This window comes from Pogoniulus pusillus, chromosome 26 (genome assembly GCF_015220805.1).
Source record: "Pogoniulus pusillus isolate bPogPus1 chromosome 26, bPogPus1.pri, whole genome shotgun sequence".
Classification (NCBI taxonomy): Eukaryota; Metazoa; Chordata; class Aves; order Piciformes; family Lybiidae; genus Pogoniulus; species Pogoniulus pusillus.
The window spans coordinates 7,850,377-7,874,335 of NC_087289.1; the positions used below are offsets into that span (position 1 = coordinate 7,850,377).

Consider the following 23,959-nt stretch of genomic DNA (forward strand, 5'->3'; position numbering starts at 1 on the left):
TGGTCCCTAAGAATTCATTGTGAAAAGCCAGCTGTCCTCAAGTGTCCATCTTCCAGAAATCTCCTTCACATACACCAGAACCGAGAATATGTGTATGTGAAGAAGCCTTATTTTCCTGCCGATAGAAATTTCCCTTCTTAACGGCCATAAAGCTCAGCTATCTTTTATCCTCCCTGTACATGACCACCTTTGTCTTGTCCACACTGGCAACCTAAGTCAAACCATCCTGCATTCTCTGGAAGACTCTGGCTGTATTCTGCACACCATCCTTAGCATCAGATGGACATCCTCACTCAGCTGCAGACTGCAAAAGCATACAGATAGGAGAGCAAATGAGAGGACTTTGGCTATCACAACTTCATGAAGGGGCACTGTAGCCAGGTGGGGAGTGGCCTCTTCTCCCAGGTAACCAGCAATAGAACAAGGGGACACAGTCTCAAGTTGTGCCAGGGTAGGTATAGGCTGGATGTTAGGAAGAAGTTCTTCCCAGAGAGAGTGATTTCCCATTGGAATGGGCTGCCCAGGGAGGTGGTGGAGGCACCGTCCCTGGGGGTCTTCAAGAAAAGCCTGGATGGGGCACTTAGTGCCATGGTCTAGTTGATTGGACAGGGCTGGGTGCTAAGTTGGACTGGATGATCTTGGAGGTCTCTTCCAACCTGGTTGATTCTATGATTCTATGACTCTATGATTCATACATCTCCAAGGGCAAACGGGGAGCTAACAGCAGAGGCCTGTGCAGAAACAGGACACCTACTCTCCACCCCCCTTAACTCTGTCTCAGCAACAGTTGAGCTTCTCTGTGTGGCTGGACCCCAGCTCTGACGCAGCTGGGATGCAGGCTGGTTGTGGCTGGGAGGCCACTGTCTGGGGGCCTCTGAGGCGCTGGCAGTGGCGTGTCGTCTGAAGGCCCTGGGTCTGATGCCCTCCAACACGGTTACAAGCAACTGCTGGCACCTCCGGCAGCTTCCCTAACACCTGCCCATTCTGCCAGCTGCCCTTAGACAAGGCATTTCCAAGTGAGGCGCGCTAAGGTCATACCAGGCCGCAGCCGTTCCAGCAGCCGGAGGACAGGGAGCGGCAGCCCGCGCGGCGCAAAGCGAGCTGGGCTGGCTGGGCGGGCGCGGGCCCCGGGAGAGGCGGGACGGGAGGCGGTTCCGCCCGCGGCGATTTCCCGGTTGGCCGCTCGCAAGCGGCTCGCCGTTGCTAAGGCGTTCGACGACGCCAGGCCCCGTCGGTTCGTGGGCCATGGACAGCGTCGGCAGCCGCTCCACCGCCTCGGTGCTGGCCGAGCTCCATTGGGACGATGGCTACGCCGTCCCCGTGGCCAACGCCGAGAACAAGTTGCTGGAAGACGAAGTGAGCGCGGGGCTGCCGCCGGGGAGGGGAAGGAATCCGCCAGCGGCCCCGCATGGGCTTCCCCGGAGCGCGGAGCCATCGCTCGGTGGTGGTGGGGGGCGTCGGTGCCCTGCACCTCGCTGCGGCTTCAGGAGCCTTTCCTGTTGCGGCCGGGCCGGAGATAAAACCTCCGAGTTCTAGGGGGCTGTGGAGGGAAAAGGAGAACGAGGTCCCAGCCCGACAGCTGTGCGCACGTCAGGGTCCCCTTCCCGCCTGCGGTCTAGATGCCGCTGCGGGCTGCGCATCGCCCCGGGCAGGCCCCTGGCTCCGTGAAGGGCGAGCCGCGGGGCGGTCCCGTAGCAGAGCGCCGGGGGTTCTTCTGGACCCCGATTTCACTGCTTTGGAGGAGCGCAGAGCACGCGTCCTGCATTGCTTGATGAACAGTTTCAACGGCTGTACTTTTAAGTAGTTGCAGGTAATAAGCACTGAGCTAAACCCAACGACGCTTCCCTTCAATAGCTGCAGAAGATGCAAAAAGAAAAAGTAGACCTGCAGAATGAGTTGACCAACTTTAAAGAGCGTGTAGAAGCAATGACATCTCACCTGAAAAATGTAAGACAAGAGTACAGCTTCACACAGGTAAATCACTACCTCTAGCAGATCCACTTTATCAGGCAGATTTATACCTCAAGTATCTTACTGCACCTGGTGTCTCAGTATATTTGCCAGTTCTGGTAGAGATTTGTCAGGACTCTCCATGAAACAAACTATAATTCACTGAGTTGCCAGAAGCTGAAGTTTCTAGGATGAGGGGCAGTGGTTTTAAATTAGAGTAGATGAGATGTTAGGAAGAAGCTCTTTACCATGAGGTTAGTGGAACCTTGGAACAAGTTGCCCAGGGATGTAGTTGAGGTCCCATCCTCAACTGATTTAATGAAGGATGCCCTTTTTCACTGCAGAGGGGTGGGACTAGAATCATAGAATCAGTCAGGGTTGGAAGGGACCACAAGGATGATCTAGTTCCAACCCCACTGCCACAGGCAGGGACACTCTACTCTAGATCAGGCTAGCCAGAGCCTTATCCAGCCTGGGCCTCAACCACCTCCCAGGGCAACCCATTCCAGGCTCTCACCACTCTCATGGTGAAGAACTTCCTCCTCATGTCCAGTCTGAACCTACCCACCTCCAGCTTTGCTCCATGCTGACTAGATGACCTTTGGAAGTCCCTTCTAACTCCAGCCATTCTGTGTTTCTGTGATAAACCTCAGTAATACTATTTGATGGTCATTCAAAAAACGTATCCAAGATGGATTAAGGTCTAAGGCATGCCATACACTCCCAAGTCAGTTTCTAAAGAGTCCTGAGTCAAAGCTGCATGCCTTCCAGGTAAAGTATCCTAGATGAAAAAGTCTTAAGAAACTTCCTTGCAGCTCAACAACTTTTACTTTTTCTGTTGTGCTAGATTGAAGTTTTAATCTGTTCCTAAAGAAAGTCTCTAGGGGAAGCTTCTAATAAGTAATAGATTTCCTATTACACAAGGGAGAAAACCCAGCCTGTTAAATAACTTGTCAGAAAGATTAGAGAATATAGAGATACTGCCATAGGCCAACCTGGTGGTGGTCTGCTTCAGCACAAAACAGTAAAATTACTTCTTTTGCTGTATCTCCTGAAGCTGACATAAAGCCACTGGTGACAAAGATTTTGATGTTGAAAGATTAAGAATTTGAATCTATAGTAAAAAAAATTTTGGAATTGAGGTTTTAGGGCAGATACTACAAGAGGGGTGTGTGTTTGTATGTGTGTGTATGTATGCATATATGACAGAATACATATGTTTAAGATACCAAAATCCAAACAAGATCATTGCTCTGAAAATTCCACATGGTGAATCGTACCATTTCTGACATGGGATTTGGTTGTCTGTAAAAAAGATTCTTCTGTTGGTATATGCCTTTTGTAAAATGCTGAACTGTATTTTTCTCTAGTCTCTTTATAAAGCCAGAGAGAATGAAATTGAAACTGAACAACACTTCAAAGCCCTTGCTGAGAGAGAATTTGGACGACTCAAAAGTGAGATTAAACAACTGGAAGATGAGATTGTTTCCTTAAGAGAAAAGAAAAACAGTCAAGAAGTAAGGCTTAAAATTTAGCAGTTGGATTCTATGATTTGTCCTCACTTGCACTTAGAGGAATAGTAAGTCAAGAATAGCTAACTATAATTAAAACTTCTATAAATGAATAAATTATCTGGATGTGCTTTTCCGTATAGATGTAGTGTGGGGTAGGAAGAGCATCTCCTTGCATAGACTGGTCAGTGAGTTAGAAGATGTTAACTAGATATTGACTGGAATTCTTAATGTTCTTAATACCAGATACACAGCCACACATTTATACCACCATCTTGTTAATTCTCACAGGTATTTTCTGTGTGGTGTAAAAATCAAATTGGTGGTGGTAGAACTTCTTCCCTCCATAAAAAAAAAACCAACAGAACAAAACAACCCCAAATAAAAGCAAACAAAAATAACCCCAACACTAACCAAACAAAAAAACCCCAACAAAACATGGGGCATAATTTCCAATAATTTGCTTTACACTGAAAAAAAAAGAATGCTATTTACATTTTACATGCTATTTATTTACATGGTTTTCTGTTTTCTGTCTCTTTTTCTTTCTGTGAACAACTGTAATTGTGTTTTGGGTTTTTTGGTTGGTTTGTTTTGTTTGTTTGTTTTTGTTTTAAATTCTCCCTTTCTTTAAGTCTGTAATCTCCAGTCTCTCAGAATGGATAGCAGGACATAGATATCCTTGCTATTCCAGCTGGATCCAGATTTCCTCATATTTGCCTGGGGAAGTCTCTTCACAGTCAAGTGAGGCCATTTGTAAATTGATATGCAGGATAAAGAGCTAAGAACTGGTCCTTGGTGTGTGAGGCAGAAACTTTACCATATGATGCCTCAGATCAGTTTATTATATGGAATAAATCTCTTGCATGTAAGAGGCTGACTTCCCTGTTTAAAATGACTGCATTTGAGGTTTGTGGTAATTTAATGTCTCATTTAAAACAAGGAAGTGTTTTAGCATTCCTCAAGTATAATACACAACTGAAAAACAGAAAACTAGTAATCCTGCTGACAAGGAGATGTGTGTGAACTTCTTGCAGTGGTTTGAACTGATAGTTTCAGTTACTATTCAAATAAAATATTGGATATTAAATATAAACCCTTGATTTATCTCTATTTTTGTTAGAATATTATAACTAAAACCACCCAGAAGCTGGAAAAGTTAAAACAACAGATGAATTGTGATGAGGAAGTTCTGGAGAGCTGGATAAAGGAATCTAATCGTAAAGATAATGATGCTATCACAATCCAGAAGTATGCACAACAAGATGAAGGGAAACTAGGAGTAAGTAAAAATGACACCAGTTTTCAGAAACAAAGCAGAGAACCATTTTCATAGAATCATAGACTTGTTTCAGCTGGAAAAGACCTCCGAGATCATTGACTCCAACTGTCAACCTAACACTACCATGGCCATTAAACCATGTCCCAAAGTGCCATGTCTACATGTGTTTCGAATACCTTCAGGGACAGCAGCTCCACCACCTCTCTGACCAGGCTGTTCCAATGCCTGACCACTCTTCCTGTAAATATTTTTTTCCTTAATATCCAATCTCAATTTTAGCATTTGAAGACTTTGTTATATTATTAAGTCAAGTAGGAAGAAGACAAGAGTTTGTACAACAGCTCTTTGAAACTGGTTTCCACTTAGCACAACAGTGCAATTCCCTATGAGGTTAATTTTAAAAGTGAGAGAGAACAGGCTTTGCAAAAGGTGAAAGGTGTCATTGAAGATGTTCATTTGTTCATCTGCATAACATTCAATTTTTCTGAGAGAGTGAACAAATGAAGTCTAGAAAACAGTGCTGTTGAATTAATGGAGAAGTTTGATCAAAACTGCTTGCCAAACATGGACGAATAATACAGATTTTCCTATTAAAACTGAATTTATTCATATTACTGAGAATAAAGTACAGCTATGCCAGTAAAGCTTCTTGGAATAATGAAAGATGTTATAGAGTTCAGACTTAGTAAAGGTTAATTCTTGGGTATATTGTTAATTTAAAGATAACTAACCCTGGTTAATGTTTTATGAGCGTTTGAATATGGGGAGGAGAAATTTGATTTCACCCATTTAGTACTTAACCCAAATATTTTCTCTTACACAATCTTGCTAACTATAGTTTATATTAGCAGCTCATAGAGCATAGTAGAAGAGTAAAGTGAAATGACTGATGCTAAAGATGCCGCATAAATATTTACACAGGGTGAAGGATTACTTTAGCCTTGTTGCAATCTAGTCCCTGGGGCTCACAAGAGGTCTGATATGACCAAAACTTTGGGAGGCTATATTGTAGCAGAGCTTTAAAAATTTGTAAGATGTTATATATTTGTTTTCAAATATTTTCATATCCTTCCATTTTAGGCTTTAGCCCTTCAAATAGAAAAGTTGACCACACAAGCAAATCAGAAACGCAGAGCTCTTGATAATGAGCTTACAGAAACCATCACAGCTCAGGTTTGTCCTTAAGGTTCTTGAAGATACCTTTTTTAATATATATATGTGTGTGTGTATGTTTTTTAATAGCAGAAATCATAGGAGTGCTTTCTTTTAAATAGCTAGAGCTTGACAAGACAGCTGAAGATTTTCACAGAGTTCATCAGGAGAGGCAAGAAGTCATCAGACAGTGGGAGAATGCAATACAGCAGATGCAGAAAAGAGATCAACAGATTGATCATTGTGCTTTGGTAAAACTACTGATACTGCTCCTTATCACTACATCAACCTACTCTTGTATTTGTGATACTGATAAGAATATTGCCACTTGCACACAGAATGACCAAGTCAACATTCTCTTTGTGTTTACCTCTGTGTTTTGTTAAGTGGTGGAGAACATCATGGGTTGGGTTGAATCTGCTGATGATATTCAATACCATGTTGCTGTCATGCTAGCTTCAAAATGAGTAGTGCTGGATGAAGCAAAGTGTTGGGGGGTTTCCTGTTTCGGTTACTGCTTCTGGCTTCTGGGTTTGGGACATTGGTCTTTGCTGCTGGGCTGGTTTCTGCGTGCTTGGTTTGCTTTCCTGATGAAAGGCTATGCACTTCATTGCCCATATGGATGTTATATTATTAGCAGAATTAGTGGAATAAAGTAATGCAAGATGGATGTGGTAACTGGGCTGTACCCTGCAGAGAACTGTCTTAACAACAATCTGTCTTGTGCCCTATATTTATCCAACAAATCTTACCTAATGCAAGCAATTCTAAATGCTTTTCTTCTGACAGCTAATAACAGAGATAAAACAGGAGATCAGAAAGCAAGAAATAGTGCTGAAAGAGAAGACTTCCTTTTTGGTAAATGAAACTCTTAATAATATGGAATATGAAAAGAAAATTTCTTCCGCTGAACGGGAAGCCGTCAGTCTCCAAAATCAGTATCAAGTTCAGGATACATACAGGGTTCAGCTGCAGGATGAGGTAAGCATGACTGAACAAGCTGAAGCTACATCTTTTGACTCGATGGAAGAAATATAGGAGCAGCATTTGCTTTTCCCTGGGTTTAGATTAGACTCTTAATAGTTCAATGAAATGTCTTCTCAGTCTATTCATGATTATTGGGATCTGAGCGCTCAGTTGACAGTGAAGAGATTATCTTGTGTTCTGTGTTGTACTGGTACATAAGGGTGTAACGTCACTAGATGCCTCAGAAGGAGGTGTGCCTTTAGCATACATAGCAGTATTTTATAAAGAGGAGAGGAATCTCTTCTGTCTTCCACACAACTCCTATTCTGTGCTCTCACAAATGAGTGCCAACAACCTTTATAGTCAGGTTAGAATTCTTGGAAATAACTCAAACACTTCCACGTGGCTTTCTAATCAAAAGGCAGTAGGGTAGGTGGACAAGCCATGCGTGGTGCTATCCACACTTAACTGTCTTACCTGCATTTAATCTGTGCTTAAAGCTAGGAACGAGCTGCACTGCTTAACTACTTAATTCTACAGGCATTTATGTCTAAGAGGTAATTGAAGTCTCATAGCTCCGCTGAGAAGAGATACATTTGTATTTCCTGGGTAAGTTTTCTCTTGACAAGAGAAGGGCAACGCTGGGCTACTTGGTAATTTTTTTTTAAAGCCAAACCTGTATAGCTGTTGCCAGACCTGTATAGCTGTTGCCAAACCTGTATAGCTGTTGCTTTCACTTCGGATGGCAGGTGGTTCATAAACTGATACCCTAATTAAACTGTAGGTAGCTTAAACAAGATGTAGGCTATTAGATTACCCTGTAATTCATGCATCTTGAGAGTTCACACAATTGGTAGGTTTTCATCTCAAGCTGTGAGATTCTTGCTTTTAAGTTTTTCACAATACTACATAATGTGATAATGAGAACAATCTCTCATTATTAGGTGTTAGAATGTATGTGGTATGCAAGTGAGAGACAAGGAGAGAAGCAGACTTACAGTTCAGCTGACAACTCAGAACCTTCCATTTTCTTATCCTGGTACAGAGAGAGACTTGCTATATAGCCTTGGATCAGGTTTCTTCATCTGTGAAAGTGAAGACAGTTACTCTTAACACTGTTAAGTGATACTCTGAAGAATAATAAGCTACTGATTGTTAAGTAATCCTGTTTAGTGTGTGTATGCTGTCAGGTATTTTTTACCAAATTAAATGTCCATATTTTTGTCACAATGTTCCCTTATCTTAAAATAATCTTCTGTAACCAATGAAGTTTGAATTACAAATATTAGACGTATAGGAGTATCCATGTTCACAAAGAACCTCAAAATCAGTTGTGCTCCACAGCTGGTTCCACTTACAAAAATGCTGTTGGAAAAAAACTGCAGCCCACAGCACTTTCATAATTCACTGTCCTGAAGTATTTTGTCCCAGTGTTCAGATTATGTAAATGTGTCTACTGAGTTTACTAGCTGTGCTGATCTTGTCTTCTGCATTTTCTATCTGTGCTGATTTACAGCACATCCCATTTTGCAGCACTTCCTATTTGGAAAGTAATGTTAAAAAGAAAAGGAATATTTTCCAATAGGTAGGTCCCTTAGAATGTTAAGCATCCTGACATGTACCAATGTAAATATGAGCTTGGTTGATCCATTTTGTAATTTATTAGCTGGATGCTCTGAAATCCACTGTGGACAGAACTGCTGCTGATCTAGAGTCTTTGAGAACAAAAATAACCAATCTGAAGAAAGAAATTCAGAAAAAACAAGCCAGGTAAGAAACAGACCTTCAAAAATGTGATTTGTAAGGATTAGTAATGTAATCAAATCATAGGATCATAGGATGTTAGGGGTTGGAAGGGACCCAAAGAGATCATCATGTCCAACCCCCCTACTGGAGCAGGATAATACTATCTAAGACAGATCACAGAGGAACACATCCAGGCCAGACAGGCCTTGAAAGTCTCCAGAGAAGGAGACTCCACGATCTCCCTGGGGACCCTGTTCCAGTGCTCTGTGACCCTTACAGTAAAGAAGTTCCCCCTTGTGTTGAAGTGGAACCTCTTCTGCTGTAACTTACAATTCTTGAGCTAGAAAAGAATCTTAAATAATGTTGATGATTAAAGATTCCAACTTTCTGGTGACTTCATGTCCTGGGTAGTTTGTGGCACTGGGCAATTTAGGGTCTTGTTCATCACCGTTTTCAGTTCAGCCTGTTTTATTTGACAAGTGCTCAGTAAGGTATGCTGCTAGCTTTTGGCAGTGTAGTATATGTTAACATGCATTTAACTTGTTAAATCATGTTCATTTTTTTGTTTAGATTAAGCTTTCTTAATGAAAAAAATGCAAGTCTTTCCAATAAGCTGAGGCTTGTGACAGAGGAGAAACTCAGTTCAGAAGACAAAGCTTTGAGGATGGAAGAAATACTAAAAGAAGAAGAAAAACTTGTCAAGGTAAAATGTTTTTAATTCCTGAAAATGAGGATTAATATGAATTTGTGAGCTCTGTCTAGAACTAACATTTTATGGATTAAAATATGGTGGAAGCATTCATATGATATGTAGCTATTTCCTCAAGTGATCAAGATATGTGCATGTAGATCTGTCAGCATCTATGTTGGGAAGACTCTGGGGGAAAATAAGTGCTCCTAGTAATTGAGAACACAGGGCCCTGTTCTGTTGATACAGGATACTGGAACTGCCATTGTACATATCAGATACAAAGCCAGTATTCTGACTGCATCAGTGAACAGGGAACTTACCTCTGACATCAGCTAGAAACTTGACTTGACTGAAATAAAAGTTACTTCCTTGAATGTGGTATATGTTGGTACAGAGTAATGTCTTGCTTCTGGTTTGTAACGATGTTGAAAACACAGTCAAAATCTGGTATTTTGCTTAGCTCATCTGGGAGTTCATCTCTCTAACATTCGGTTTTGTGAGCTGCTGAGGAGCAAGGGTCCTTGATCTTCTGTCAGTTTCCCATCAATAAGGTTGTCAGTCTTCTCAGGATGACTTTTCAGTAACATTACCACTGAAAACTGCTTGACTTCAGAAGAACACTACCAAATCTTATAAACCTGCAAAGAGCTGTCACACAGAATCACAGAATATCAGGGGCTGGAAGGAACCTTGAAAGCTTATCTAGTCCAACCCCCCTGCCAGAGCAGGATCACTTATACCAGATCACACAGGAACATGTCCAGGTAGGTTTTGAGTATCTCCAGAGAGAGAGAGAGACTCCACAACCTCCCTGGGCAGCCTGTTCCAGTGTTGTCACCCTCACAGTGAAAAAATTACTACTCATCTTTAAATTAAACATCCTATGCCTCAGCTTCCACCCATTGCCCCTTGTCCTGTCATTGGGCATCACCAAGAAAAGCCTGGCTCTACCCTTCCGGCACTCACCCATATTTATAAACGTTGATGAGGTCACCTCAGTCTCCTTTTCTTCAAGCTAAAGAGCTCCAGCTCCCTCAGTCTCTCCTTGTAAGAGAGATGTTCTAGTCCCTTGATCATCTTCATGGCTCTGTGCTGGACTATGATTTTGGCCAAGTCTCCTCTTCATTGCTGGAATTCTGCTACATGGTACTTCAATCCATCTAACTTGTGAGCTGTGAAATAATTACTGGCTTACTTTTGATTTAATTTTCACAATGAATAAAGATTTTGATCAAGGAAGTAGCATGTACAAGCTGTAATATAGTGAATATTTTTTTGGCAGGTCTAGTAATACTTTCTAAATTCAAACCCCTCTTTTTGTGTTGCAACTGAAGTCCAGGAATGAAAAAATCCTAATTCATTATCATCTAGTGAATGGCAAAGGGCTTTTGAATAAATGCAATATTGTACTGCAGTGATCAGAACTTACCCACATTTCAGAAAATGTGCCTATTCTTTTGTCATTTTGCTACTAATTCTCTCAAAAGTATTTTGCTGCTTAGCTTCTGACAGAATCTAATCCAAATATCCATATGTTTTGGTGGAAAACAGAGTACTGGATATGCTGAAGCTTTCTTTACTGTTGAAACAACCAGGTTAAATTCATGTGACAGCAGGTGTTCCCACACAAGTGACAACAAAGCTGCATCTACATACCACTGGAGAGCTTTTATGCCACTAGTTTGTATTACCTGCACATGTATACTGTGTCCAGTTCTGGGCCCCTCAGCTCAAGAGAGATGTTGAAGTGCTGGAGCATGTCCAGAGAAGAGCGACAAAGCTGATGAGAGGCCTCGAACACAAACCCTAAGAGGAGAGGCTGAGGGAGCTGGGGTTGTGCAGCCTGGAGAAGAGAAGGCTCAGGGCTGACCTCATTGCTGTCTACAACTACCTGAAGGGAGGCTGTAGCCAGGTGGGGGTTGGTCTCTTCTCCCAGACAACCAGCAACAAAACAAGGGGACACATTCTCAAGTTGTGCCGGGGAAGGTCTAGGCTGGATGTTAGGAGGAAGTTCTTCACAGAGAGAGTGATTGGCATTGGAATGGGCTGCCTAGGGAGGTGGTGGAGTCACCATCCCTGGAGGTGTTCAAGAAAAGCCTGGAGGAGGCACTTAGTGCCATGGTCTGGTTGACTGGCTAGGGCTGGGTGCTAGGTTGGACTGGGTAATCTTGGGGGTCCCTTCCAACCTGGTTGATTCTATGATTCCATATGAAATAACCTCTTGGAGAAGGTTGTTCTTTTTCAAACTTCTTAACTCCGTAAACTGTACATTTTAAACATAAATACAGAAAGTAGAGAGGAGATGTCTTTCCTTTACAGATTCTTCAACTGGTTTGGTTTTTCTGATGATTTGAAACCAAGCAGTAATGATATAACAGTTAATTAAAATGAAAACCTTTTTTAATTTCCCCTTAAGACTGTTACCAGGGTGGCTAAACCATTAGCAGAGTTTCTTTACTTGCATCTGCGGCGGATAACCTAAGATGACGTTGAGCCTGGCAGCTCCACAGCTTCAGGGTAGTATTTTAACTAGGATGAACTGTTGTTGAACAATGTCTATAATGTATTAGTCAGGAGCATGCTTTCCATCACCATTAGACACACATGTCTGTTTGCTGCATCTTAATTTACTGTGAAGAGATATTTGCAGGAACAATGCAGATGAAATGTCACTATTTTGTGGTCATTCTGTGATATTTCTCCCTCTTCAGTCTGTGGCAAAATACTGTTGCACAGAGAAGCTTACTGAACATTTTATCTCTATTAACAACCTCACTTAAAGGGAAACAATCTATTAAATAAATTCCTTTAGATATGCAAGAAAAACTATGAAACGAAGGTCAAGTTGTGATCCAGTTTTAGTAGATTAATTCATCATCGTCATTAGCTTCTGAAACAGAGCACAGAATTGGGCACATGCATAAAACCAGTTTACTCCTGAAGTTAAATTTTGTTCAGGTATGATCCAAAGCCCACTGACAGCAGTGTGAAATGCTGCAGGCCATGATGACTTCCTACAAACTCAAACCCACTTTTTACTTTCTGAGTTTTGGATTTGGAATTGTCCTTTTCAGTAAGTTCAACTACAAAGAAATTTGGTTTGGTAGGATGTGATTATGAACTTGTAAAGGAGTTCTCTCGTGCTGTTAGTTGGTACAGCCAGAAAGAATGGTTCACAGGCAAAATTCATAATGTATACATCAAGAATAAACACATTTTAAACTGAAATAGAAAAGGTGTTTTGCTGTATTAATTTAAAGGTGCATTTCCAACCTCTGTACCAGACTTGAGCTAAATGTGAACAAGTCTTTCAGAACAAGATTTTCCTGTAGATGATTACTAAAGGCAAGGAGTTCCTCAGAAATTACTTCTGATGCAATGAATTACTTCATACTCATTTCTCACCAGGAAAAAGAAACAGAAATTAACCAGTTAAAAGAACTACTTTTCAAGAAGACTCAGGAGCTAAAGGTGCAGAAGGATAAGGAGAAGTGTGTTCTAGCAGAAATTGAGGGAAGTCGAACATTACTTAAGAACCTTAAGAGTCGACTGCAAAGACTTGATGCAGATGCACTGAAACAAGAAGAATTAGTATATAACCAGGTAAAATGTTAAAGTTCTTTCACATTAAGATATTTCCTCGGATCTAACGACAGTAAATTGCTTGAGTTTGTTAGTCTTACCATCCTGGAAATGCCCTAAGTCTGCATTTGTTTCTCTCTGCAGATGTATGGCTAAAATCAAAATAACTGAAACCAGCTCTAGTACCACCTATATTATCCACTTGTGTATTTCATTATTTTTTTTGGATCTGCTTCTTTTCCCACTAATTTGTCAGATCAGTTCTTTACTTTGATCCCTCTGAACCACACACACCTCAGGGTAAATTTTTTAAGCAATACAAGAGGTACATGCCAAAATTCTGTTATTTACTAATTGGATTTTGTGCATATTTCCTACGCACCACTTTGAAAATTTCTCTTTTCTATCAGCATCCACTGCTAACAGCATGATGGCAACTCCACTGTAAGCCTCCTTACAGCAGACTGTGCTGACTATGCTTTGTTGCTCTTGTAGAAGATTACTTCTGAACCATCACTGCACATCAGTCATCTAAGAGTATTTTGCTAATGAGGTCTATAAGCCATAAATGATTATAAAAACAATAGCTTGAGTGACTGTCCTAAAGCCAGCATTTAGATCCAAGTTTACATCCAGCATTTTAGCTTTATAGGATGGCTCTAATTGCTTATCTCAGACTGTTAATTCTCTTTAAAATTATTTTAACAGGATTTTTATATTCAGCAAATACAGAAACGGTTGTCACAGCTAGAAGGGGAGGTTAATGCAGATGAAAAACAAGTTTTGGAAGCAAGAGTTGCTGAACTTAAGAAAACCTTAGGAGAAAAGAAGAATGCATACGATACTTTACAGGCACAGCACAAGAAACTTCAGGTAGCTTGCTTGGAACATGGGGTTGAATGTGTAACATCTAGAAACCTCAGTCAATGAAGTAGATTGACTCAATAATTTGAGGTTAGATTAAAAGATAGCTGAACTTTGTAACCCATGTGGAAAACCTCATGTGTTCCCTGTACCAGAAAGTACAGGTTGTTACTGCACAACTGAGAACCCTTAGCATGAAGACAAGCAGGAAGATACTGGAAAGGCAAACTTAGCTTTTGTTTAAAGATGTTGCTGGTTGCTTGCAAATGTCTGAGTTCATGGTTAGGGCCACGTGGAAATAAGAGGATGTTACATTGTTACTTTAATATTTTTCATTAAATGGTTAAGTACAGTTATGTATTTGAGTTAGTTGACCCTACCCAGATAATTAAGTAACACTGCTTTTGTGTCTTTATTTTCATGAGAATTTTGCATATAGATGCTTCTTCTCTGGTTTTCCACTGGCCAGTGACCATCACTGATCCTCTAAGAATGTACTTTCTTTTGCTGTAGATGGGAACCAGTCAGTTATTCTGTAGCAAATGTATTAGTTATTTTTATAAGAAGTGCATTTGTTTATTGATCAGCTTCTTGCTAGCACATTTAGAAACTTCTTTTCAAAGAGAAACCATACAAAGGCAAAAGTCAGATGTTTTAATAAAACATCAGAACTGGCTGCTCAAAGTGATAAAGATGTGATATGAGAGCCCTTTAGCTGGAGATGCACAGAATCCTATGATTCTATGATCCATGCAATAGCAAGATTTAATGTTGGGCAGCTAGTGTGCACGCTTCAGTTTTGAGGAGATGCAAACTTTCAGCCATGAGTATAACCAAACATTAAAACACACCTCCAGGAATTTATTCATACTCTGGAGTATTATCAAAGACAGATGGCTTTATGAAAATGAACTATAAATATCACAGTCAGGGTCAGACATTCCCTGAGAGATTTTTCTTTAATCTAGACCAAAATACATGACTGTATTAGCATTGCTTTATTGGCTTAAAAGAGCTGTACTGTATAAATAACCCTTGCTTCACAAGCAATGACATTAATATTGCAACATAACTCAGCATGTGGACTGCAGTGCTCTGGGCACTGCTTGCAAAGCAGCACATGGACACAAGAAGATGGTGGCTTCTGCTTCCAGGACTTAAAAACTAGAGATTTTAACATTAACTTGCAAAAAAACCTGCCACTTATATTCACTGAACTAAACATAACTTATCTGGAAACAGAGCGATGTCCATTTCCTCAAGAGAGCAATGCATAAGACAGGAGAAGAAACGAGTGGTCTGATGATCAAGATAAATGAATTAAGCCTTTTCAATGAGAGATCAGATCAGGAGTTAAAAAAAGCAAAAGCAACTAAACAGGTACAGTATGATTTTTCAACTTTACTATTACAGGACACATTTGTTGGTTTGTTCAAAACACAGATACTCCTGACGTGTTCTGAAGGCTGCTGTCCCCCACAGTGCTACATCTTTATATCCATAGGAACCTTCTTGGTAGTTTCTTGACTGACATCTTCCTTCCCAAAGTTTGAATTGTCATTGCTACTGCCTTACTGGGCAAAATGTTGCACCTTCTCCGTGTATTGCATAAAGTTTGTTTTGGTTTAATCACACCTTACATAGAATGGCAGGGGCTGGAAGGGAAATTGAAAGATCATCTGGTCCAGCTCCCCTGCCAGAGCAGGTCACACTGGAATGAATCCAGATGGTTCTTGAATATCTCCAGAGAAGGAGACTCCACAGCCTCCCTGGGCAGCTGTTTCCAGTGCTTTGTAACCCTTACAGTGAAAAAATCCTGCACAGGTTCACATAAAACCTCCTATGCCTTGATTTCCAGCCATTGCCCCTCATCTGTCACTGGGTATTACTGAGGCTGGCTCCATCCTCCTGGCACTCACCCCTTATATATTTGTAAACACGAATGAGGTCACCCCTTAATCATCTCCTCTCTGAGCTAGAAAGCCCCAGCTCCCTCAGTCTCTCCCCATAAGGAAGATGTTAATCATTTTTGTGGCTCTGCACTAGACTCTCTCAAGCAGCTACCTGCCCTTCTTGAGCTGGGAGGCCCAGAACTGGACACAATACTCCAGCTGAGGCCTCACCAGTATTCAGTGTTCATTTTTTTCTGAGAAACTATTGCCATTAAAATAGAAAAAAGTATTTACTGGTGAAGGATGTTGTCTGCCACTGAAGTTTTAACCTCTGAAGCCAACTACTAAGTTTGGCTCAGTTTTATTATTCAATTGTGATTTTTTTTTCCCCAGCAAATGGTTTGGATCTGTTTATATTCCACTTTCAGTAATTGGAAATTAAATGGAAGTCCTTCTCTCTGTATTTGACAAACATTTCCCAATCCTCTAATTGCAGCAGGGGTTTTTTTCCTGCAATAAGCTCTAGCCTTCCTAAAGGAAGCACTAAGACAGTACAACAATACAGGGTCTAAGGAGCAGGGGAAAAGTTTTGCCATTGATTTAACTGGTGTGCATGCTCTTCAATGAAAACTTCCCCTAACCTGGAACTTTATACTTGGGGCTGAAATTCAGAGGAATTCAGAAATTGGTAGCATAAAAAAACTTGGAGAAAAAAGCAGGACAGAGTTTGGGATCTATGAGAGATGTTTAAAAATTATTCAAGGTGTTTGCATGCTAATGAAGTTCACCACCACTTGCTGCTTTTTGTAAGCTTTGCCATATATAAAATTGCTCATCTAACATGGCTCATGGTTCCAGTGGCACTAACTGCTTCAGAAAGTTCCTTGTAAGGTCTGCTTAATTTCTCTGAAACCACTTCAACGGAGAAGAAAGTCAAAGATGGAAACATCTAGCAACTCATACCTCAATCTGAATTAGACACTCTTGATGAATTTGTATAAAACCATTCAGGAAGCAATCTACTTCTGCTGCACTCACCAGGTGAACTGTTAGCAAATGAGAAAGTGAGCAAAAATTGTTGTACACATATGAACTGGATGCATTGCCAAAACCTGAACTTATTAACTGCTATAATTTTAAATGATGCTTTCTTATTTTGAGAACTCTTTGGCATTTACTAGGAGATGATAGTCGAAGACAATCTCTTAAAACTAGAACTGAACCGTCTTCAAGATACTCTATGTAATAAGGCAGAGAAAGTTCTAACACTGGAAAAACAAAAGCTGGAGTTAAGGAAAGCCATAGCAGAAAGGACTGAGGAAATTAAGATTCACAAGGCAATGCTGGATTCCCAGATAAGACTTGTGGATCAGGAAAGGCAACGCATAAGGTAACAGTTCTCAGATAAACTCCTCACTTCCATTGAGTGTGTTTTACATTGGGTCTCACTGAAAACCAGAAGCATTTTACTTAGAGACATTAAGGATGAAATAAGTTTTGCTTGAAGTTATATATTGTGGCAGTTGAGCTTAGCAAGAGATCCCTTCTCTGAAATCCAGCCTACAGCTTTAACCCCTTGGTGAACAAGGAATTCTGTTTAGTCTGTTAGTGACCATCCTGTACAGTACCAAGAGGGAGCCTCACAATGTTGCAGACATAGTTTTCAAGTGAAGGTCCTGTGTGTGTGACCTTGAATTGTTCAAAATAATCAGGAAATGTGAAAACAGAAAAGCTGCTTTTAAAGAGGGTTTACTCCCAACTCCTTGATAAAAATTGTGATTTCTTTGATTCACTACAGTAAGTCTGTGTTGAGGCTTGGGGTTTTTCAGTTTGTTTTGGGGTTTTGTTTGCTTTTTTTCCTTTCAGAAAATTCTCTCTCCATTATGTGTTTTATATAACAAAATTAAATCTTCTATGTTATGTGTGTACCCTCTTATAAAGTAACTATATAGGAGATAACTGCTCCCTTCTGTAATAATCAGTGCAAAGTATCTGGGACACTTTTAGCACTGAAATCCCAGTGTCTATATCCAGCCCCAAATCAACACTTCAGCAGCTGAACTGCTAAAATCTGGCAGGCTTTTTATTCACTCCTCTGCTAACCACACCCCACATAATAGGAAATTAGAGTGATTTAGTGTGACTAAAGCTTAACTGCACACCGAGAATGCAGACTGTGTGGCTTTTTCCCTTTGATAATTACACAGCTAATTGATACTTGCCTGTAATTTGATTTGGGGTTGTTGCCTACTGTTGCTCAGGCTCCTCTAGTAGTGGCAATATTAAGATGCATCAGCAGGGGGCAGCTTCTGCAGCTGTAAAATTTAAATGCCAAACCTTCAACATTTTTGGGGAAGACTGTGGCACAGCCTCCCAGGCTGTAGTAATCTGGAATATGAAAATAAATTTGTTTCAATTTGCAAAAGAACTGTAGGCAGCCAGATATATGGACGACTGTGGCTGGGAGAACACTGAAAACAACAAAAAGCAGCAGAACTGCTGCCCTGCCTGATTCCTACTACACAGTCAAACTGTAGGAATAACATCCACAATTTAAGCTGCTGTGGAAAGAACTGCCCACAAAATGTACCTTCTCAACCCATTTGTTTTCCTCCCCCAAATAAATCAGTGCTGAATTTCAAGATCGCCTAAGTAAAATTGATAAACTGAGATGCAGATATGAACTTCTGACTGCTACCATGATGCCTCCTGAAGGAGAAGAGGAGAAAACTCTTACCTACTATGTAATTAAGGTATTTTTACTAACACTATTTGTAACAATTCAAGTATTTGTGCTAGAGTGGTTCCTGGTTCCTATTCAAGCAAGTAAAACAAGCTCCTTGCCCAGTCTAATTGTTTCACATTCTCTGGCACTTGATTATTTCAAAGATAGAGCTATTTCTCACAAATCACTGTGGTCAGACCTGATGCCAGGGTAACAATTCTAGTATTTCTGCTAGAGATGTTCCTGATTCCTATCCAAGTAAGTAAAACAACCTCCTTGCCCAGTCTAATTGTTTCACATTCTCTAGCACTTGGTTATTTCAAAGATAGAGCAGTTTCCTATGAATTGCTGTGGTCAGACCTGATGCCAGGGGAGCCTTGGTTCTGGGCAGACTGTATATTCTCACTTCAGTGCTCATTAATTGACAAATACAGAAGTAGCACTAGTCATGTGCTAATCTGCTCTACACTGGAAACAAGTTCATCACAGTCTTACATGATCTTAAATTCTACCCCTCAGAGAGGTTTTTATTTCAGGTTTCTGTTTCACCATAAAGTGTTTAAACGTTGGAGAATGTCTGCTTTTCCCTTTTTACTTCTCACTTAGAGACACTGCAGCATTGCTGGAAAAAGAAAAATCAAAATCAGCATTTATCCATAATCTAATATCTTGATTCTGTTAACAACAACAAAAAATTTTATGTCCTCACAAATTCACTGATTTTTCTCTTTTTTTTTTTTTTCTAGCTGTGACCTTGGCTCTGAAGTACATTTCCCCCTCACTCTTTAAATTTCTTTAAGGTGTCTGCCCTTGTGGTCCCCTGTTGCTTCAACTATGGAGACTTTTCACTGTATCAGATTTTCTGAGCAGCTTTATCAAATGCTTCCCTTTACCATTTGTGTTTAATCTCACTGTAGAATTACATTTTCAGTATGCATGCAGTCCCCTAAAAGTGTCAGTTTTATTTTCAGGCCGCACAGGAGAAAGCAGCACTTCAAAGTGAAGGTGATGATTTAGATGCAAAGATCTGCAAAGCAGAAAAAGAAATGGTAGCTCTGGAAAACACTTTGCGGGTACTTAGTAACTGCAACAGCAATTACAGAAACTCTTTCAAGGAAGTCACCGAGACGAGTAAGTAACAGAAAAACCGTTATTTGCTGTGTGATTAGAGGTGGTGTAACTCAGGTACCTGTGGAAATTCTATGGCAAGGTATGAATTGCAGAGACTAAAGTGATAGTAGCAAAGGGGAGTTCACTATTCGCACGCTCAGGTGAATAGTTCAGCAGAATAAGCACATAAGAAAGTGCTGTAAGGTGTAATTAATCTTTACATTCTTTATGTGAAAAGCTCTAAGCCTGTATACATTTTGTGAAAAGCCATCAGTAGGAGCCATCAGAAGAGGCAAAGCATGAAGGTGATTACTGAGGAAAAGAGGTCAATACTGGGAAAGATGTGCACTCAAGTACCTGCATCTAGTAGATACAACTTTGCACAGTATAAAGACAGTAGCACTATGTAATACTGCATCACACACCTTCAAACTGCACAAGCAGAGCAAGCTGTGACATTGCTGGCTGTATTGTGGTAAGCTGAGCCAGCTTGGACACAAAACTGAACCCAACTGTAAGCAACTACTTAGGTGCATGTACTACTGATGAAGACTGATCCCATAGCTAGACCATCCTTACCTCTCTGATTTTCAGGTGGCAGAGTGGGGGGAATTGAAACCTGTCATCTGGGAAAATGGTGCAGAAGAGTAACACTTTAACAGTATTATTTTAGTGTAGTGTCAGCAGATTTAGGACTACCTAATTGCAAGTTTTTTAATGCTGGAAACTCCTCAGAATTGTGAAAAAGATCTTTGTCTGCTATTTCTGTTGCTACTTAGCTTTCCTAAGTTTGCTCTCCTTCAGTGGAACTGCCTAGAATTAAGTTTATTTAGCTTTTGTGCCCTCTGCTGGTTCTGGCAGCAGTAGCTCTTAAATCACTCTCATGAAGCCAGTTAACTTTTTCACAAGTAGCAGAGTATTTTAGAAGATGTACTTTAAACTCCTTACACTAATATAGTAAATACTCTGCAGTTTAAAGTGTAGCTTCTTTAAAAGTGAAAATGAAGCTGTATACACTGCTTGTCTGGCATTAATGGTGCCTCATTGTTTGGGATCACAGGTGAGGAATATGAGGAAAATTTGAAATTAGAGGAGGAGAAAAGGGCTGCTGATGAAAAATACAGATACAAACGAAGACAAATCAAGGAACTTGAGGACAAGCTTCAGGTAAAATAGAAGTGAAAGCTGCAGTCAGACAAAGCTAAACCATGCAGCAGTGCTACTGAAAGAACAGGAAATGTTGGGACAAACATTTTGCCCTTTTACACACTATGCTTTGCATGAATGGACATGAATATTTTAGAATGCTCTACCTTCCCCTTTGTTTTGATTTGAATTTGCTTGAATCACAATGAAACTTCTGGCTCTTTAGTGGCATCCAGCTAGAACTTTTAAATACTGCAGAGGGGGTTGGACTAGATGACCTTTGGAGGTCCCTTCCAACCCAGACCATTCTATGATAGATGCTGCGTTCTGACAATGTATTTTTGCGTAGCATACACCACTACATTGTGTCATCCTGTCTAGCATTGCTGAGATTAACATCCACACAGCTTATGTTCTCTGGCATCCATGTCCAGGAATTGTCTAGGAATGTATATTCTGTTTTATTAGGATTCAGCAGACTACACTTTTCAGCATACTACACTTTAAGCAGTATTGATTTAGCTTAAGAAAGCTAAATGCAGGTAAAGGATAGCTTATATTCAGGTATCACATCAAGGACTTACTCTTGGTTCCCCATTACCAGAAAGCCCACTTTGCCCTCAAGAAAGAACACTTAAATCTGATGTGAGGCATTGTTTTCTTAAGCAGAAGAAATCACAGGGCATCCTGTTGTACCCCACATGATTATTCTAAGCCCCAAGTCACTGGCCTACATGCCAACAGCATCCCTACCCTTACTCTGCCACTACAGCACATGTACCTCAAGAAATAACACCTCTGAGAGTAGAGGGATACATACCTGCATCAGGGACTAGATCTTAGGATATAAGAAGATGCCTTTATTTCTTGAGAAACAGAGCCACCCTTGGAGCTGTTTGGGTTTGTATTTTTTCTTTCCAGTCAAAGGTTTTCATCTCTTCCCACAGGAAAAAACAGTTATTTTTCTTAGGATAGCTCACACTGATAAGTTGGTGCCAAGTAAAACTGTTTGTGGACACTACTCAGAGACATCTGAAAATACATACCTACAACTTCATTAATAGCACCTTTTAAAGTTATTTTTACAAGATACACAAATTACCTGTTTTGTGGTACCATTACTACTAATTGCTTAATCTACACTTAGAAACAAGTAGTGGTGATAACTAAACCTGCTGTTAAATCAATTTTCAGAGCATGGAGGAACATCTGGACACAGTACTGAAGCAGGAGGCCCTCTTCCAAGAGCAAAAGACAGAAAAACAAGCCCTTATTTTGCAGCTGAACAGAGACATAGAAAAACAGAAACCAAAACTAGAAAGGGTTATAAAACAGGTCTGTATATTCCTTAACAACTTTTAACTTTATAGTGCTAGATAGCAGGTTTCTGAATGTTTTGCTTCTACATAATAGCAGTGCTTTAAAAAGATTTGTGTTAAGTGTTGCAGACTATCCAAAGAAATTCAGTCTCTGAAGAAAACTACAACAGAAACACAAGAAGAAAGAGACATTGATCTTCGTGACCTAAAAAGCTTCAACAGAACCATTGACAAATTGTTAGCTGATGTTCTAGAAGCAAAGCCTGATTTGACCTCATCCTTTCAAACACACTTTCACCAGGTGAGTTTTCCATTTATCTGCCACCAAAACCTTGATAGTTTTAGTCTGCTGATGAATGTCTTTCAAGGGCAAATTCACCAATTAACTGGTCCTTAGGGTAAACCAGGGTAAAATGTTCATCTGCATTCAACATCTTTCTAAATACAAAGGCTTATACACCCTCCGAATATACCCAGCCCTTTTATACCATCATTAAATCAGCTTTTTCTCTTTCTACATTTTCTAGTACAATTTTGAGCTTCCTACAATTGCTTCTGCTGGTGGTAGTCAGAGTTCTCAATCACCATCCAGACAAAGCTCACTAGCTTCTACCAGGTATGTGCTAGCAATGGAGGTTTCTGGCTTTCTGTGTTACAGTTTAAACCACCAAAAATTAGCCCCTGAGTAACAGAATTCCTCACTCCTGTAAGTATTCTCCATCTTGTCTCTACTTCCTGAACGTTCTGTAGGAACTATCTCCTTGCACTGTCCCATGTCCTGTTTTTAAGTTTCATACATTTTTTCTAGCACAGAAGTTTACTTCAGCATCCATCACAGTTTAAATTATTCTGTAATTACTGATTTATTTTTCTTTTGCTAACTGTAATTCAAAGTAGTTTTATATTATAAAAGCACAAGCTTGAGCTGTAGCCACACTCTGCACCTGACAGTGAGCTCTGCTTGCTAATTTAATAACACACACACACATGCTTTTACTGACAGCTTCTTCCTCTTTTCAACATATAATCAACTAATGGTGCCTGGAACATGCTGACACAGTTGTGACCTAACATTCCCACAGGTTACTTAGTCAATGGTAATGTCTACAGAAACCTTTGTAGGGGATCTCATTCAGAATAAGCACTGCTGCAAGGTGGCTTTATCATAAGCCAGCATTAGAAGCTCTACAGTAGATTCAAGGATTTCTGTATACTGAACAATGTATTCTTTGTCTTTCAGATCCTCCTCCAGAAGCACAAATTCAGCCTCTAGTCGGACTTCATCACTCAAAGTGATCGATCTGAGCTTGCCTATCAGTACTTCTGAGGAAGCAGCTGCTGTTGGTTCAGAGCCATCCAGCAGAGCTAGCACCTCTGGTATTTGTAAACGCAAAAAGTAGTCTCAAGTCATCTTCTGAAGGCCACAGTAGAACCTTCGCTCTAGTTAAGGCTTAACTCATTCACCAAGGTATAGTGGCTATCTTAAAATGTATATTTCTGATGGGAAGTTATGCTACCTTCCTTCTATAGTACACCTTAAATTATCTAGGAGAAATGTTAAGCATACATTTTACATAATAAATTAGCTTCTGAAATTGCTTTCTCATTTTGTTGTTGAAGATCTGCAAAACACTTCAAAAGCATTAATTCACTTATAACTAAAAGGAGGATTATGTTAAAGCCATTAATTTTTTCATAAACTGGTTATCTTCACTCTGTCAAAATTAGTTTTAGATTCCAGTGCAACAAGCCACAAAGAAATGTTTCACTTCAAGATCAAGCATAACGATTCATCAGTCATCTCAGAACATACCTTAATGAAAGATGGCAGTATATATATGACTGCAAGTCCATAAAACTGTACTTTTTCTATCAAATCACGGAGCACCTTTTTTTGTAACTGCTATCTATGGAATTACTTGGGAATTCTGCAGCTGAAATAGAACCGATACTGTGTAGTCTGCCAGGTGTGAGCTCCTTAGTGTCTTCAGCCAACCATCTCTGAAGATCTCACTGTATGCAG

General features: G+C 40.3%; 1 protein-coding gene across 1 annotated transcript; it reads left to right on the forward strand.

Moving 5' to 3' along the window:
• Positions 1-1,194: 1,194 nt before the first annotated feature.
• CCDC39 (coiled-coil domain 39 molecular ruler complex subunit) lies at positions 1,195-23,896 on the forward strand. The gene is made up of 20 exons (XM_064165582.1): positions 1,195-1,356; positions 1,855-1,974; positions 3,321-3,467; positions 4,585-4,743; positions 5,824-5,916; positions 6,018-6,146; positions 6,685-6,876; positions 8,528-8,631; positions 9,178-9,310; positions 12,707-12,901; positions 13,589-13,753; positions 14,987-15,124; positions 16,818-17,026; positions 18,266-18,389; positions 19,333-19,492; positions 20,532-20,638; positions 21,812-21,952; positions 22,058-22,237; positions 22,464-22,552; positions 23,177-23,896. Exons 1-20 carry the CDS (start codon positions 1,246-1,248, stop codon positions 23,334-23,336), a joined length of 2,856 nt encoding a protein of 951 aa, XP_064021652.1. The 5' UTR covers positions 1,195-1,245; the 3' UTR covers positions 23,337-23,896.
• The last annotated feature ends 63 nt before the right edge of the window (positions 23,897-23,959 follow it).

Coding starts and splice junctions, on each gene's coding strand:
- CCDC39 (XM_064165582.1), top strand. CDS start 1,246: ATGGACAGCGTCGGCAGCCGCTCCACCGCCTCGGTGCTGGCCGAGCTC. Junction 4,744..5,823: donor AAGATGAAGGGAAACTAGGA/GTAAGTAAAAAT, acceptor CTTCCATTTTAG/GCTTTAGCCCTTCAAATAGA. Junction 12,902..13,588: donor AAGAATTAGTATATAACCAG/GTAAAATGTTAA, acceptor TTATTTTAACAG/GATTTTTATATTCAGCAAAT.